Source organism: Eurypyga helias, unplaced genomic scaffold (genome assembly GCF_000690775.1).
Source record: "Eurypyga helias isolate BGI_N326 unplaced genomic scaffold, ASM69077v1 scaffold31549, whole genome shotgun sequence".
In the NCBI taxonomy this organism is placed as follows: domain Eukaryota; kingdom Metazoa; phylum Chordata; class Aves; order Eurypygiformes; family Eurypygidae; genus Eurypyga; species Eurypyga helias.
In genome coordinates, this window is record NW_010271926.1 from 90,512 (window position 1) to 105,870 (window position 15,359).

General features: G+C 38.5%; 1 protein-coding gene across 1 annotated transcript in view; it reads right to left on the minus strand.

The window, feature by feature from the left end:
- Nucleotides 1-12,038, minus strand: part of EVC (Ellis van Creveld syndrome) — a gene marked incomplete at its 5' end in the record, with an annotated part of 50,007 nt that extends 37,969 nt beyond the window's left edge. Inside the window, 7 exons of the mRNA XM_010158972.1 lie at nt 756-914; nt 2,995-3,132; nt 5,393-5,491; nt 8,033-8,117; nt 8,539-8,771; nt 9,269-9,352; nt 11,928-12,038. Of these exons, the coding sequence (XP_010157274.1) occupies nt 756-914; nt 2,995-3,132; nt 5,393-5,491; nt 8,033-8,117; nt 8,539-8,771; nt 9,269-9,352; nt 11,928-12,038 (909 nt within the window). The remainder of the gene's footprint in view (nt 1-755; nt 915-2,994; nt 3,133-5,392; nt 5,492-8,032; nt 8,118-8,538; nt 8,772-9,268; nt 9,353-11,927) is intronic.
- Between the last annotated feature and the right edge of the window lie 3,321 nt (nt 12,039-15,359).

Consider the following 15,359-nt stretch of genomic DNA (forward strand, 5'->3'; position numbering starts at 1 on the left):
CTGTAGTTAACCGAGACACACAGTGACCTCTGCAGTGAGACGCGAGCATCACCTTAGTGACTTCAGGTAGGAGTATTTCCTCTAGCTGTATCCAAACACCCTGTTTGAAGACTGCCCATCTGAAAGAACTTAGTGTACAGTAGCAAATCAAATAAAACTAGCTACCCATTTATTCTCCAAATTACTAAGAAATGCAGTGGGCTAGATTCTGATTATACTGTTAATCTATAAATTCCAAGTAATTATTTCAGTATGTCCTGTGCAAAGCAATTAAAGGATCTGTTACATTTAACACAACATAAAACACAGTGCTGATGCATTTATAAACACACATCACTAAGAGATGTTAAGGGTTTTCCATTCCAGTTAAAGTCATTTGCCACACAGAATCACCCTCAAATTTAAATTAGGATTTCTCAGTCAAAAGAAATGTCCCAGTGCCCAAGGTAATGATTCTCCTTCATCATTAGATCTAGCGCTCTTGCTCCTGCCTCACTGGTTGCATTAGTACAATTTTTTCCTAATATGACTGCCTAAACACTATTTTGAGAACTCAAATGCAGAGAGTTCACCTTCCTGCGGGTCTTTCTAAACTGCAATGGAAGTTTAGCTCTTTGCAATAAAGCTGAAAGAGACAAACTGGAGTAAGCAGTCTACATCATTCCTGGGGCAGGACTGATGGACTCTGTACACTTGCATCATGCTTTGTGTTCAGACTGAGTAAGTCTGAACTTTTCTTTCTTTTTGTACTTTACCATTGCCTGTAAATCTTGAGATTCACTTAATAAGCTTTCTACTGCAATCATCTTCTCGGTCAGGTCCATCGTTATCCTTGTTGCTTTGGCACTTGAGCATTTTGATTGGTTCAAAAAAGCCTGCTGGGCTTTGTCAGTCTGCTTCCAGAAAGCTTCCATCTGTGGAATATGAATCAAAAAACAATCCATGTTCCCTCATTAATCATCTAGTATTTCATTACAGCGAGATGCTTATGAGTCTAGTGAGACAGAAGTCACTGAGACTACAGAACTGCTTTCACTATTACTTAGACCAAACGTTGCAAAGCTAAAGAACCAATTTACTATATGATGATACATGTGTTGGCGGCACATAACCAGTAGGTCAAACCTCATCTTTTTAAGTGTAGTCATTCTGTACAATTTACTAAAAATTTATTGTTAGTTCTCCATATATTGCATCTCTAAAAGCCTATTATGTTGTTATTATTAATGAGAAAACTAAAAAAGATAACAAACTGCAGCCCTTCCTTCTGGGAAGTTTATTTAGCTGTAGGAACAGGCATTCCAGTCAAACAAGAATTTTGCTAAAAAATGAAAACCAAAAACTGACACTGTTTTTCACCATCAAAGACTTTCACAGCCACATGTTACATTAGCACTTTATTAATTGTGTTGGAATTAAGTCCTTTATGCAGTATCAGCATATATTCTGCTATGTGGTATCTATTCTGATATATTATTGTGTGGGTAATTTCTAGTTTTAGGCTCTAATCCCACAAACACTTATGACTGCAGAAGTGAATATGCTGTGGTCTTCCCTGGGAATACAGGAAGATTATAGCATCATAGAATGGTTTGGGTTGGAAGGGACCTTAGCAACCATCTAGTTCCAACCCCCCTGCCATGGGCAGGGACACCTTCCACTAGACCAGGTTGCTCAAAGCATCGTCCAGCTTGGCCTTGATGACAGCCAGGGATAAGAAGATGTATCCATTTCCAATATTTGTAATAAGCATTTGTGAGTCTTACAAAAAATCCTGTGACTATGGCATCTGTGAGCATGGCAAAAAACCCCTTTGTATTACTGAGGGAAGAGTGGATTAGTTCAAGGTCCTGATCTCTACAAATCTGCATATAGGCAAATCATATTCAATATAGATGAAAAGCATCTGCTTGCTTAAGAGTGACAGGCCCACTGAAGGGTGACTGCCACTGTTGAATAACTGCCTCATGTTGCTCAGTGAGGCTGCCAGGGAGTTTGTATGTGACTAATGCTGGAGAACTAAACAATTTTTCACACAGAAAAGTAAAATTGCAAAAGAAACTTGACTCAGATGTAACTTCCACTATAAAGTGAAAGGCACAGAGAATCACAAGAAAGCTGAGAAAATTCCTAGTGAAGCACTTAACCATCAGACATTAAAAAATGTTAACTTCCCTCTGAAAAAGGCCCAAGGCTGAGATGATGGGCTGTTTAGTTCAGGGCTAAATTGCCACAGTCAATCAACGCAGGCAGCTCACAGAGGCATCAGTCTGACTAGTCAGCCTCTCAATTTCATCAGCAATGAATTTGCTCAAACCTCAAAAACAGGGCTGGGAAGGAAAATCCTTCCAGATTACTCAATTGACAGGAAAATCATATGCAGAAATTTCTTAACCTTCAGTTTTCTAGCCTGCAAGCTATTTGGACATACTGTAGAGAAAAAAAACCCAAACAAACTTCACTTTGAGAATCAAATGCCTGCTATCAAACTATAGTTTTTACATAAAAAACCATGTAAATGTATTATAATGTGCAGAGCTGCTAAGGCAAAATGATTTGCTAAAGTAAATGCAAAGCATGCTAAAAGGTAATTATTTTCTTGGTAATGATTTCAGCTTAGTGGTTTCAGTTTTATAGTCTCTTATTACGCTCTTAGTCAGTTATGGAGAATTGAAGAAAACAAGATGCTAGGATAATATTCCTAAAAGTCAGGCTCTACCTAGGCTTGAAATATACCTTACCATCTGGCAAGCAACAGACATTTCTCAGCTCTAAACCCAGTGTTTGTTTAAAAAACATATCGGCTCCCAAAGGGAGCTGGAAATACTTTGCTGGAGCAATGTAAAAATGTTCTCAGGACTCATGTGCATCTGAAGTACTAACTGCAGACTAGTCAACAAAGCAGTTTCAAAAAAAAAAAACCAAACAAAAACATTCCCTATCAAAAGCATAACATTAAAATAAAATTTTAGGAGAGAAAAATTAGAAAATTACATTATCTATTATGTGCTCAGAACATTCCCTTTCTTTCCTTTCTAAATCTTCTAGAGTCTGGTACTCTGAATCATGGGCTCCTGACATCTCAGTATTCTGGAGTCTAGAGTCAAGTTGTTTCTGTAATTCTTCAAAATCCTGGTGGGGGGGGGGAAAAAAAAAGGGATTTGTTAAAGAGAAAAACAGACACAATTTCTAATTTCAGGAGCGAATTTGCACCTGAGTTGTGGCTCATGGCTAAGGAAGCTGAACAAGAGCATTCAGAAAGTTCTGTGTCTCGGTAATGCACCTCCTGCAGCAAGCAAACAAAACCGAAGGTATATATAGGGCACCTCTATATACGTACAAATACATACATGTCCATTAGTATACGAGTATGATCAGGACTGTTGTCCATCTCCACTGAATTCAAGTTTTAGTGAACATTGCTCTGTGAGCTTTCATACTAAGAATCCTTTGAATCTATCCACAAAAACTTTTATTTTAATGCACGTGGCTCATCTTAAATGGCAGTTATGAGTATTTATGCAGTGTCTGAAAGCACAGAGTAGTATCCAGCTATGGTAACCAGACGCCGTTTCCTGCAGAGTGCTAGCACACACAGATGAACATACCTGTAATGCTCATAAGGGACAAATTACAGGCTACATGATTATATGGATTCTTAAAGCTTTTTAATCCTCTGAAGCTAGGATGGCTTTTTCTGAAATCTAATGATACTGACAAATGTTTGTCTTCTACCCTTACTTAGTAGCTTGGCACTGAAATGGATAATGCTTCAGTTGCTGAAATATGCCTTACATAAGAACAGAACTATGGGTGTCAATGCATTTAACTTGATACCCTGTACCTTACAGCAAAGCAACCAGATTTTGACAAGCTTCACAAACAATTTTAACAAAATCCCATAATTTTTTTTTACAATGCAGATTAAAAAAAAAAATTATGTCTGTGTTAAATCATATAATCCTCAGTCTTGCCAATGCACAACACTTTCCAGTGCTAATGCTTTTGCTTTTACCAACATCTCTTTTACACGGCATCCATAACCAGACTCATACCTTATGTGATATCCCAACCCTAAGGCTGTCATGTTTCCAAGACTTTTCCCTCTGGAATACAGGTCATAGGAATCCCATATTGACACTTGAGACAACTGGCCTACTCCAGTAATTATTTCATCTAATAAACAAAATTTAGTCTTTCTCTGGTAGCAGGTCAGTTAGGTGCACGGAGACACTGATGCCATCAAGCCTCATTAAGGGATAGGCTACACTGGGAAATATGCCTAATCTATATTCCCTCTGTGTTTATAATCTGAAGTCACAACCAGAAGTCCATCAAAATAAGTAATTTGCACACCAAATCTCACTTTTCCTTCAGTAAATACCACCAACTTTAACACTAAACCTGAAGATTTAAGGCAGGGGAGTGGTTTTAAGGCAAAACCCACTCTGAAATAAATTATTAGGAACAACTACAGATTCCTGATATTCAGATTGCGAGATCGCACAAATTAAATAAATCTCAACAATTTAGACTTTAATGTCTAAATGCGAAATTTCATTTGTATGTGAGAAAAAAAAAAAATTACTGTGAGAAGAGTTAAATATTGGACTAGGCTGCCCAGAGAAATGAGGGAGTCTTCTTCAGTGAAGACATTCAAGACTTGGCTTGTCAGGGCATGGGATAGTCTGTGCTATTCCCAGCTTCCTACAGAAGACTGGACCAGACAATCTCTAGAGGTGGCTCTCAACCTAGACTTTTCTATGACTCTAATCTAGAAAATGGAAAGTGGAACCAGTAGCTGTCCTATTTTGTTCCACTACATAGAGCTGTTTTTCCTTCTAATAATTTAAAAATAGTAGGGTGACTTCGTATTGACCACCAACGTATGTCATCTAGATCAGAAGTGGAAAATGGATTTTGATAGAAGTATATGGAAGAAAAAAGGATAAAGAGGAAAATAAGTATATTTTCCTTTGATTAAAAAAACCCTTGAGCGTCCTTCTGATACTTTATTATTTCCTGCTCTTTTATTATCAGTAATGATTCATGGAACCAGACAAAGACCTGATAATTAGAATTTTTTTAATCTGAGTGAATAAGGTTCACAACGTTCTGTTTCCTTGAATGGATTCAATTACAAAATACTTTTATTCTTGTCAGATTAGACACATAACTGTCCTGATCACCTCATACAACAACAAGGGGGAAATATGGACAAGGTAATGTAGAGAATCAACAAACAAGGGAGTTTCTTTGCATTTCTTCTGAAATAGATTACAGATCACACTGCTGTTAAAAAAGAGCAGGTGAGAGAGCCTGCTGTGGCAGCTTGCACCAACTGATCTCTCACTTTCTGTGCTCTGAAATATTAACCAACAAAACCACTTACATTTTCCTGTATTAAAAGGATCTTCTTGAACAAATCATCAGAAATCTTCTTTCTATGACAGAAGGCTGTGAGGTATATTTTGAGAGCCTGAATAAACATCTATTCAAAAGGAAGGAAACAAAACCCAGGTTAAGTGCCTGTTCAACATCGTAAGGACATCTTTGTGATAACTTTTGTTGCTATAAATTAATTGGTGAGACTATAGTGAATCATCAGCAAAATAACAGAAACATCATCAGAGCTCTGTAGTACTTCCATTAGGAAAAAACTTTTAACTTTGGCTTTATGAAGGTACTGGAAGATGGTATTAATGTGCTAAAAGGACAAGGACATAATCTCATATAGCCTTGCAACCAGACAGACACAGCTGAAACTGTCCTCGGCTGGACAATATACAGGACACTTGAAAATATAAAGCCCATTTTTTAAAGTTTAATGAACCCAAAGGCTGAAAGATACTAACCTATCCATTACTACGATTTCAACTGTAGTCAGCCAAATGAAGTATCAATCATTTTTATATACAACACAAAGTAACCATCTCAAGTTCTAGCTGCCGTCTCTTACAAAAAATACACCAATTTTCCATATTTTTTCAAAAGATTGTAATACTAGTGTCTTCAAAAAGGTATTTTTGATCACGGGGATCATTTTTGCTTAACCTCTTCTCTGGCCTTGATTAGAAAGGCAGTGTAAAGACAATTCCTTTCATTAGTAACTGCTACAGCATTTTCCAAGGTGAAGATAAAAATATGTGAAACTTAACAGCCACCTGTCAGTTACTGGTGTACTTAAAAACAGATGATGCCGAAGTTGCCCACTTTAAATGTGGAAAACCATAAATAAAACTGTATTTACATATACAAACAGTTACCAAAGCCAACATTTCAGCTAAGCAAAGTCTGGAAAGTATGTTATCATTACAGTTGAGCAGTCATGTATTGGATTTCACTTGCCAGTGTCGTGGACAGGAGTTCAGCAAATTTTGAACATACAATACCAAGATATGGCATATGCAAAAAAGGCGGGGGGTGGTTTGAAGTCAGGAAAACAGTGAAGGAAGAAATGTTTCCTTTTCTTAGGAAGAAAGATTGACTCTGAAATCACAGAAAACAGAGTGGAAAAGGAAGAAAGTAATCTCTAAACTGAGGGGGTTTTGCCCTTTTCCCCTGCTAGTGAAAATACATAGCGATTCAAAGCTTCAGATAAAGGTCAAAGTCATCTGCCTTTTGTGGTAATTTCTGGTGGACCACAAAGTACATTAAACACTCCTTTTCTCAGTGTTTCTGTGACTACCTCGCCATGTTTTTTACCTTCATGTGCAAATGAATTTATATTCACTTAAAAATGGATGATTAACTTCCAGATCAAGTCAACCTTCTCTAGTCAAGCTAGATTTCCTTCTGAATCTAATCTCAAGTTCCCTTCCTCATCTACTTAGATGGGAATAAATCCCATCAGAAGAGAAGCTGCTTTCCAGGGTTATTTTCATGCTTTCTTTTTTTGGATTGTGTAGAAATTTGTTTGGGAAAATCCCAGAACAGAAATATTCTTACTGCATTTAACAAATTATATCAGAAATGACCAATCTGTTGAAACAGAGGTCAGGAAAGAAGGTGAGGAGAAAGCTAAATATTTTATGCCCAAATTTATATTAACTGAGCTAAAATTCAGTAATGGTAATGATTCTGTACTTGATCATAACTAGTCAACACAAACAATTATAAAGATCCGTTTTTGTTTTGTTTTGGTTTTTTTTTTCCCTGTCAGCTTTGGATGCTGACTTGATGTAGGTAGCTAGCTAGCTATGGTTAAAACGGGTACCTTAATTCCTCTGTCATACAAAATCAGGACTACTGTACATATGACAGTGGTACTAATACAAGTGAACTTCCAATTTTCTTCAAAGGATTTGGAGTCCTTGGAGTTGCAATGCACAAGCATTGTCCTTAAAACATAAACTCAGCTATTAAATCTATATATTTTTTACTTTTATGGTCCTCAAGTGCTGTATGTTATTCTCTGAAGTTTAAAACCAAATTTTTATTTTATCCAGTCTGACCTCCTGTATTTCACGGCCCAATATATTTCATAGAATCATGGAATGGTTTGGGTTGGAAGGGACCTTAAAGATCATCTAGTTCCAACCCCCTGCCATAAGCAAGGACACCCTCCACTAGACCAGGTTGCTCAAAGCCTCATCCAGCCTGGTCTTGAAGACATCCAGGGATGGGGCATCCGCAACATCTCTGGGCAACCTGTTCCAGTGCCTTGTCACCCTCTCTGTGAAGAATTTCTTCCTGATATCTAATCTAAACCTCCCCACTTTCAATTTAAATCTGTTACCCCTTGTCCTGTCACTACAGGCCCTTGTAGAAAGACCCCACCCTGCTTTCTTGTAGGCCTCCTTCAGGAACTGGAAGAAGGTTGCTATAAGGTCTCCCTGGAGTCTTATTATATTTTACCCCTTTGTAAAGCTCATATATATGCAGAACAGAGAGAAAAAATAAAGAGAATACTGTAGAGATGCAACTCTGCTACACTGCTTCCCAGCTAGTCAGTATTTTATGTTATTTCCTAAACTGACATTCAACTAAGAAGTTCAAAACGAATAGCTATAAATGAGACATGAGTACCTACCACGTGTTTTTGTTTTCTGAGTTCAGTATCAAGAAGCATGAGATCTTTTAAAACAAGACTGCACAGGCAGAGCTTAACATCAAAACTAAAAGAAAAATTTAGAAAGTATTAATTTCAATCTAAATGAAGGTCACATAAAAGAGCAACACCATATAATAGTTTCATTATTCATTATGCTCAGCTTCACCCCAGCTGAGCATGCCACGGCACGTGTGAACTGAACATACAAGCCAAAAACAAAGGGATCTCCTTATTATAAGAGTGATGTACCTTTTACAGACTGCTTTTGCCGAAGTTCTGGTTCCCAGAACTGAATAAAGAACAAACTGACTTTGAGTATACAACATGAGGCATTTATTCAGTCTCCCCAACCACCTTTTAGGGTTCTAAGCAGACAGTCGTCTTTACGTGGTGGATGTATGCGTTTACACCAGATCTGTACCGATTGTCCTGAAAACCACTGGGACACACTAGGAAATAACCAAACACAAGGTTTAACTGCTTACCTCTCACACATTAGCACTTCAGGGAAACTGGTCACCTTGAGGAAGGCTCGAGCCTGAAATCTGTCATCACTCGTTGTGGAATGTATTGTTGTGGAGGAACTGCAGTCCTCTTTGTCTCCCTGGCTCAGGGATCCCAGGCTGCCTGACATAGATGTCTCCATGACCTGATTAGGCAGAACCAGCTGATTTGGATTCTCATGCAAAGATGGATTGGATGAGCCATCTGCCAAAGGCTACAGTCAAAGAAAATTTACAAGGTCAATGAATACAACACAATAACGAGATAAACATCTCATCAATTTGCAGTGTTTGCTACAATATACACAGCAGAAGTGTTTCCATGTAAATTAAGATTCATGGTACTGACATTGCCCAGAAAAGCATTCTTCTGTTGGGGTTATCTGCTTGGTGCATGTTTTCTTCCTGAAGGGCAGATCCTTGTGGGGTTTTTCTTATGTTTTCTTGGACAGACCCAACTTCCATTAACATTAATGGGAAGAAAAGGTTTCCTGACTATAGTGAAAACTGACCTGACACCATGTAAACCACTGCAGGTTTCAGGGGGAGCTGAAAGCAGCTGATGCCTTAAAGAATAAGCCCTGAGTCAGTGAATTATAAACAAAGAAAGATCCTGTTAAGCAGACTGGCAGTAAGTTTTCTTCCATTAATTGACTCTGCATTTTACTCTGACACAGTCATTAATTTTTACAAGTAGAATCTAAAAGCTTACCCTAAATTTCTGATTGATGGGATAGATCACTTTTGCCTTTAATGCAAATGCTGTGACGTTACTGTTCAGAGGAGGCTCACTTTCCTGTATGGAAAAGAACAGAAAACCAGCAGACCAGACAGTTGTCAATTTTAATTATCACACGCTCCTTTTGGTTACATAACTTAGAAATTCCTGTCGATAACTATTTATTGACTGTTTCTGCTTTGGCGCAAGAAGACTTCTCATAAAAGACTCATTCAGAGTATGAAACCCAGAAAAGAAAATTCTGCCATTACCACTGCTCCAAAATCTTTTTACTCCTGCAGGGGAAAATTGGCAGTAGCTGATATCCACAAGTTATCTTCATTTCTTTTTATTTCCCCTTTAGCAGCAACTACAGATTTCACACGAGAGACTGAAATTATCTTAATAATAGAAACAACGAAGGGATAAACTCCACAGATATAACCATGGCTATAAATTTTGACTCTCAATTAATAAAAAACAATAGATTAAACAAAAGTATTCATAATTTTTTCCAGGAAGAACTTTTATAGTACAACTCTTACCTATAATCTAGAGAAAATACCAATGTTCTTCCAAAGAACTTTTTATAGATAATGCATTCTTTTCATACAATCAGCTATATCACGTAATCTGACTTTCGGCTCCTCCTCTTTCCTAGCCACTGCTTTATGCACCAGAACAACGGGATAATTAGTTTTGTTTTGTGAGGTTATATATGGCTTAATAAAAAGTTGGCTATAATCAACAGAGAGAATGTTTAAATCCAAGCTTTAGGAGATTTCTTATTCTAATTTTTTGGTTTTGTCATATGAAATGGAAAAATCTGAATTGTCAAGACACAATTTTCTTTTTACAGATTTTTCTAGGAAATGTCAAAGCACTAGTAGTCTAAAAATAGAGATGGAGAGAGAAGAGCAAACTACGTCATTCATTAAACTCTTTTATCATTGCACCTTTTCTTCTTCATTTCATTTATTTTCAGAAGAATTTTTGGATCTACTGATAAAGTTAAAAGCAGGGGGTCAGCATGCAAAACCCTTGCTCTTACTGAGCAGTCCCACTGCTGCAGTACCTATTCAGGGAAAGATGCTGACAGAGGCATTGCTCTGTCTGATATTATTAATACAGTAATTATGGTGTTATTGCAATGTGGAGGGTCTCAGAATGAAAACACCTGTTTTTCTAAGTGCTCTAACCTAACTAAAAGGATTTTCCATCTATGCTTCTTCATGAACTGTCAATTTGATGCTAGCAACAGCAAAAGCCTCTTGGAATTGGAACAAATGAATAGAAAAAAAAAATGTACCTTCACTGGTTAGACAAAGAGGTGGGAGAAAGTCCATTCAAATAACAAGGTTAATTACTTCTTAATGTGTTACTAGAAATGAGCTAAAATGTTTAGGAAATGGATATAGTTGTGAATGATCGCCTTTAAAATACCATTGCATAAGTTCTCCCACAGGATTTACAGGTCAAAAGAGAATCTAATTCATGCTCACTTGTTATGTTGTACTTCAACTCAAACAAACGACCAACTGTGGTTTGTCACCACTCCGGATAACAAAACTCAATCTCATCTTAATTACCTGTCAGGATTTAAACCAACAGTAAAATGTTTACAATAACGTCTATCTTCTCTTTGTCTTGAAACCAGTCCTCATTACAAGCTACGCAACACACTGGCTGGCTTTAACCAACACTTTCTGTACACATTTAATTTATGTATAATATACTACATGAGTTAACTGAACTCACAACCTTTAGCTTCACCAAGAGCAGTCAAATCAGGTTTGGGTGAAAGGCAATGATCTAACAACTACATACTAGGACTGGTTCTCAAGTTATTTTGAGATTATCACCAAAAAAACCCTGTGAATTGCATTTTTGATTGACAGTGGGTTAAGTTTATATTTTCTCCTACTTTCTTTTCTTTCCAAACTTTCTCTAATTGTCCCTGAATCCCAGCACACCACACTGGTGTTTCAAAACTTGTGGTCATTTGATGTCTACACTGTATCTTCAGCTGGTACCTGATGGGAGAACTTCCCATGTGAGAAAGCCATTGATGACACTGCTGTTGGCAAACATACTCATTTTAATTCATTTATTCTTTCTGCCTCCATTGATCTACTCGGTCCAACTGAGAGCTGGAGCCTCTAAGGAGGCTGTAGAGAAAAAGTATTTATTCCAGACTGGACCTGATGAGGCAACTTTGTTACTGTCAAAATTTCTCTAATAAATCTCCTTCCCGGGGAATGAAGCCACTATCAACTATCAGAACTAATTTCTGTACTTATGGACTTTTTCTTATATCAACAGTGTTAACTTTTCCCATCAGCCTTTTGAAATTAAGAACAATATAGAGACAAAACCAAAGAAGCCCCTGTCCAAAAAGAACTCAGGATCTTGGTTAAAATATCCAAAAAGAGTCGCCCCAGAGAAATGGAATTCATACGGGGAATGAGTTCCTGGAATGATTGCATTCATAAGCAGCCATCAATTTCCACTCTCCTTCTTATGCTTTTTCTGAACACTTTTTAAGGGCTCAACTCCAAACTCAATAAAATTAAGACAGTTTGGACCAGGCCCTGAATGTGCTCACTGCTACATCCAGCAAAATGGACATCCACCAACAAGAGCAAAGATTTACCTCCAGCACTATTTCCTCTCTTGATGTACAGTGTTCTGCTTTACTTTTTGTGAACGTGTGCTCTTTTTCATCAGAGCTGAAGCTTTCCAGAAGTCTCTGCGAATCATCCTTCTGAAATTCCAAGAGAAAACAGATAAAATATAACACTGATATCATGCAGAATCACTGGAAACATCTTTGACAGTGGCCTGGACACACTCATGTTTCCATCCTGAAAATGCTTTCAGTATCAGCTGAAAATGGTAACTTTGGAAAAATACAATTAGAAAATGAATGAAAATTTTACATATTCAGGAATCATTTTTTCAAATGAATGAACTTTGAATCAGTGAATTTGATTTGTTGGTCCAGAAGTAGAATTTTAACCTGAAAATTTATAAGAGCTGTAAATGTGTGAAATTGATCCCTAAGTTCTCAAAACATCTTACTATGGAGTTAAGCTCTCAGTCTTGTTTCAAACTTCTCAGTTAATGCAAGTTAAGTGAAATTGTCTGTAATTGCCTGCAATAAGAGAGTGCGTGGGAAAGCTCCTGTCAGGAAGAAATAACCACCAGAAAATGTTCACCATCTTCCTTCCCCAAAAGCAGCCTGTACCATTGGATTTCCCTAACTAACACACAGACCTGCTGGACACAGACTATGCAGGGAAAAAAAAATCCTGCTGTACATGCTCTGCTTGGTCCACTAAATAGACCAAAAATAATACTAATGTTGGTCAACACATCCAAACACAGCATTGCAAGGAATTTTTTTAGTGAAGGAAAAGATGGCAACCACCCTGCTTCGACTGTTTTTTAAATTATTTTTCAGGTTTTCAATCCAGTCACTGCTTTTTGATGTAGTCTAATGATAAGGCTGCAGCCACTATGCACGTAACTGTCTTAGGGAAAAACTCTCCTTGAGTTATGTGGGCACTTGGTATATAAAATAGTCCATTTTCGCAGAATATAGAGAACTGCCCAGCCTTTGAATACATTATACTCCTTTTGACTTGTGTCTATTATCTCTCTGGAATTTACATGCTCAATACAAATCATATTCTCAGGCTAGCCTCCAAGACACAGTGAATTGCAGATGCTGGTTCCTAAAAATTTACTAATGACGAAAGAACAGCTACAAGTGTCCCCCAGCAACCTTGTAACTGATTTGTCCCAACCCAAAAGTTCACAAAATTTAGGTTAAGTAACTGGGACTTAGGGAAGTAGCCAGACTGCTGTACCTCATACCATAGCTACTCCAAAATAACGATTTGCTTTTCTCACCTTATTTCTCTGACTGTTCATATTCATCCAGCATTCATGTTCACTCCTTTATATCTCCATCACTATAATTTTAAAACTATTTGAATTTTTTCCAGGATTCCTTTCTTTCCTGCTAATACTGCTAGTCTCACCACCTTCCTCTCCATTTGTTTTTGTCCGTTATTTTTGCAACTAACGTGCTAGTGAGCTCCCCTTTTAGAGCATTAAGAAGTTGAATAAAACTAAGTCTAATGGTAATTACAGCAACATCTCACCAAGATAATCTATCCCAATACCATAATGAGACAAATTCCAATCCAAAGGGCCGCAAGAGTCTCCAGGCAATGCCAGAACTCTAACAGGGGAATATTATCGATAGAGATGTATTACACTACACTCACTACATGGTCTGAAGTTACCATGGTAAAGGTCTGTTCTTAAAACTATCCCAGTGTGCCCTATGCACAGATCATCAGACCAGTATTCCACTTAACTGCACGCATCTAAGTCCCACAGATTCCTGCTAAAAAATTGGGGCTGAATGACAAATGTCTGGTGGCTTCTTGCAGTGTGGCTGCTTCAGACCTCAAGTACTTGCCCTGATCCCGTTGCAAGAGTAACTCTGCTGCTTGGGAAGGAACATGGCATGCTTAGGTAAACTATCTCTGCTTTTATTTTGGATGCAGAAGGCTGTAACATGTGCAGTTCAGTACCTGCTATACACAAAACAGGCTTCATCCACAGAATCAGTGGGGCAGACAGTATCAAGGAGGAACAGGCACAAGACAGCCTAAGGTAGCCCTGTTCAGTTTGGGAACTCAGACCCATAGCCTGCCCACCCTGCAACATGCTCTGTATGCACCAGCAGGCAGTTTATTTTTCTTTCAAAATAAACAATTCTTTAAAGCAGCAACATTGATTTTAATGGCATTTAAGCACCTAAACGCATCTGAAGATCTGTGCCAGAAAGAACTGACAGCTTCTATTCCCTACTGACAAAAATGACATAAAGGATAAAAATTGTACATGGCTATATTTGAGCTGGTAGTGGCAGTACAATAAAGATACCACCTATTAAGGCAGGGAAAATGAGCAATTGAATCAGAGAGGCTTGTGCTTGCACAGGACGCATTGATCCAGCATTTGAAGTGCCTCCATTACTTGGCTAAAACATGGCTTCAAACAGTGTTTCAAACCTCCTCCTTACAAGCAATTGGGAGCAAGAGGATTTTTCTCTTATGCCACATTTAATGATGATCAACACTAGCAGATACGCACATGCAGCAGAGCTTTTAAGAGTTGAAAAAAGGTGTGGTTGAAAACCAAGCCAAACCAGACACCCCACTGCAGGCTGGCAGAACACTCCACAGGGCTAATCTCCCAGCTGTGCCAGTGCCAACCACTGCTACACCCGGTCACTCCAGCATGACTTGGGACTAAACATGGTGGGAGAAAGAAGCAGAAGTCACTAACAATTCTCAGAAAACCTATCTGCCCAGTAGCAGTTCAGTCCACATGTGCTACCTCTGCAATCCCAGAGTCCGAACACTCCATGTAATAACAAGATATGAACAGTCCTTGGAACAGGACAGCAGGTATGTTATTAACAAAACTATACGCTTTAGGAAACCCTGTTAGCTTTGCACGAAGGAAACTCTCAGATGTGTTCTGCCACCTTTATTTCTCAGGTATGTATGTGTTCACCCTCAGTGCAAAGTTATCACTGTGGGTTAGTACTAATACTCTGCTTGTGCTGTTTGCAAAATGAACTTTGGAAAAGTTCAAGAAATGCTTTGCAAATCGATTGTTCTTAGTGGTTTAGGATGGAAATTAGTGTTTACTTTCATCATCTCATGAAGTTTCTGCAAGCTGGGTACACCTTCCATTAGCCCCCAAAAGCAACACAACGTCGTACGAGAAGTGATGGCTACGAGTGGGTCACCTCTTAGAGGCCAGACGGGCAATATTCTGAACACACAAGTAGTCACAGCAGCCTGTTTTTTGAGTCAGCCCGTTTGCTCCAGAAAACTTTTAAGACAACGAAGTAGTACAACCCTTTCCAACAGAGGTGTGGCAGGAATTACGCGGTTCCCCATCTACCAGCGAGCTCCCCTAACCCCGAGCCCGCAGTCACGGCTGCCCCGGGCACCGCCGCCCTGCTCGCCCCGCCGGGCCGGGCCAGGCCACAGCT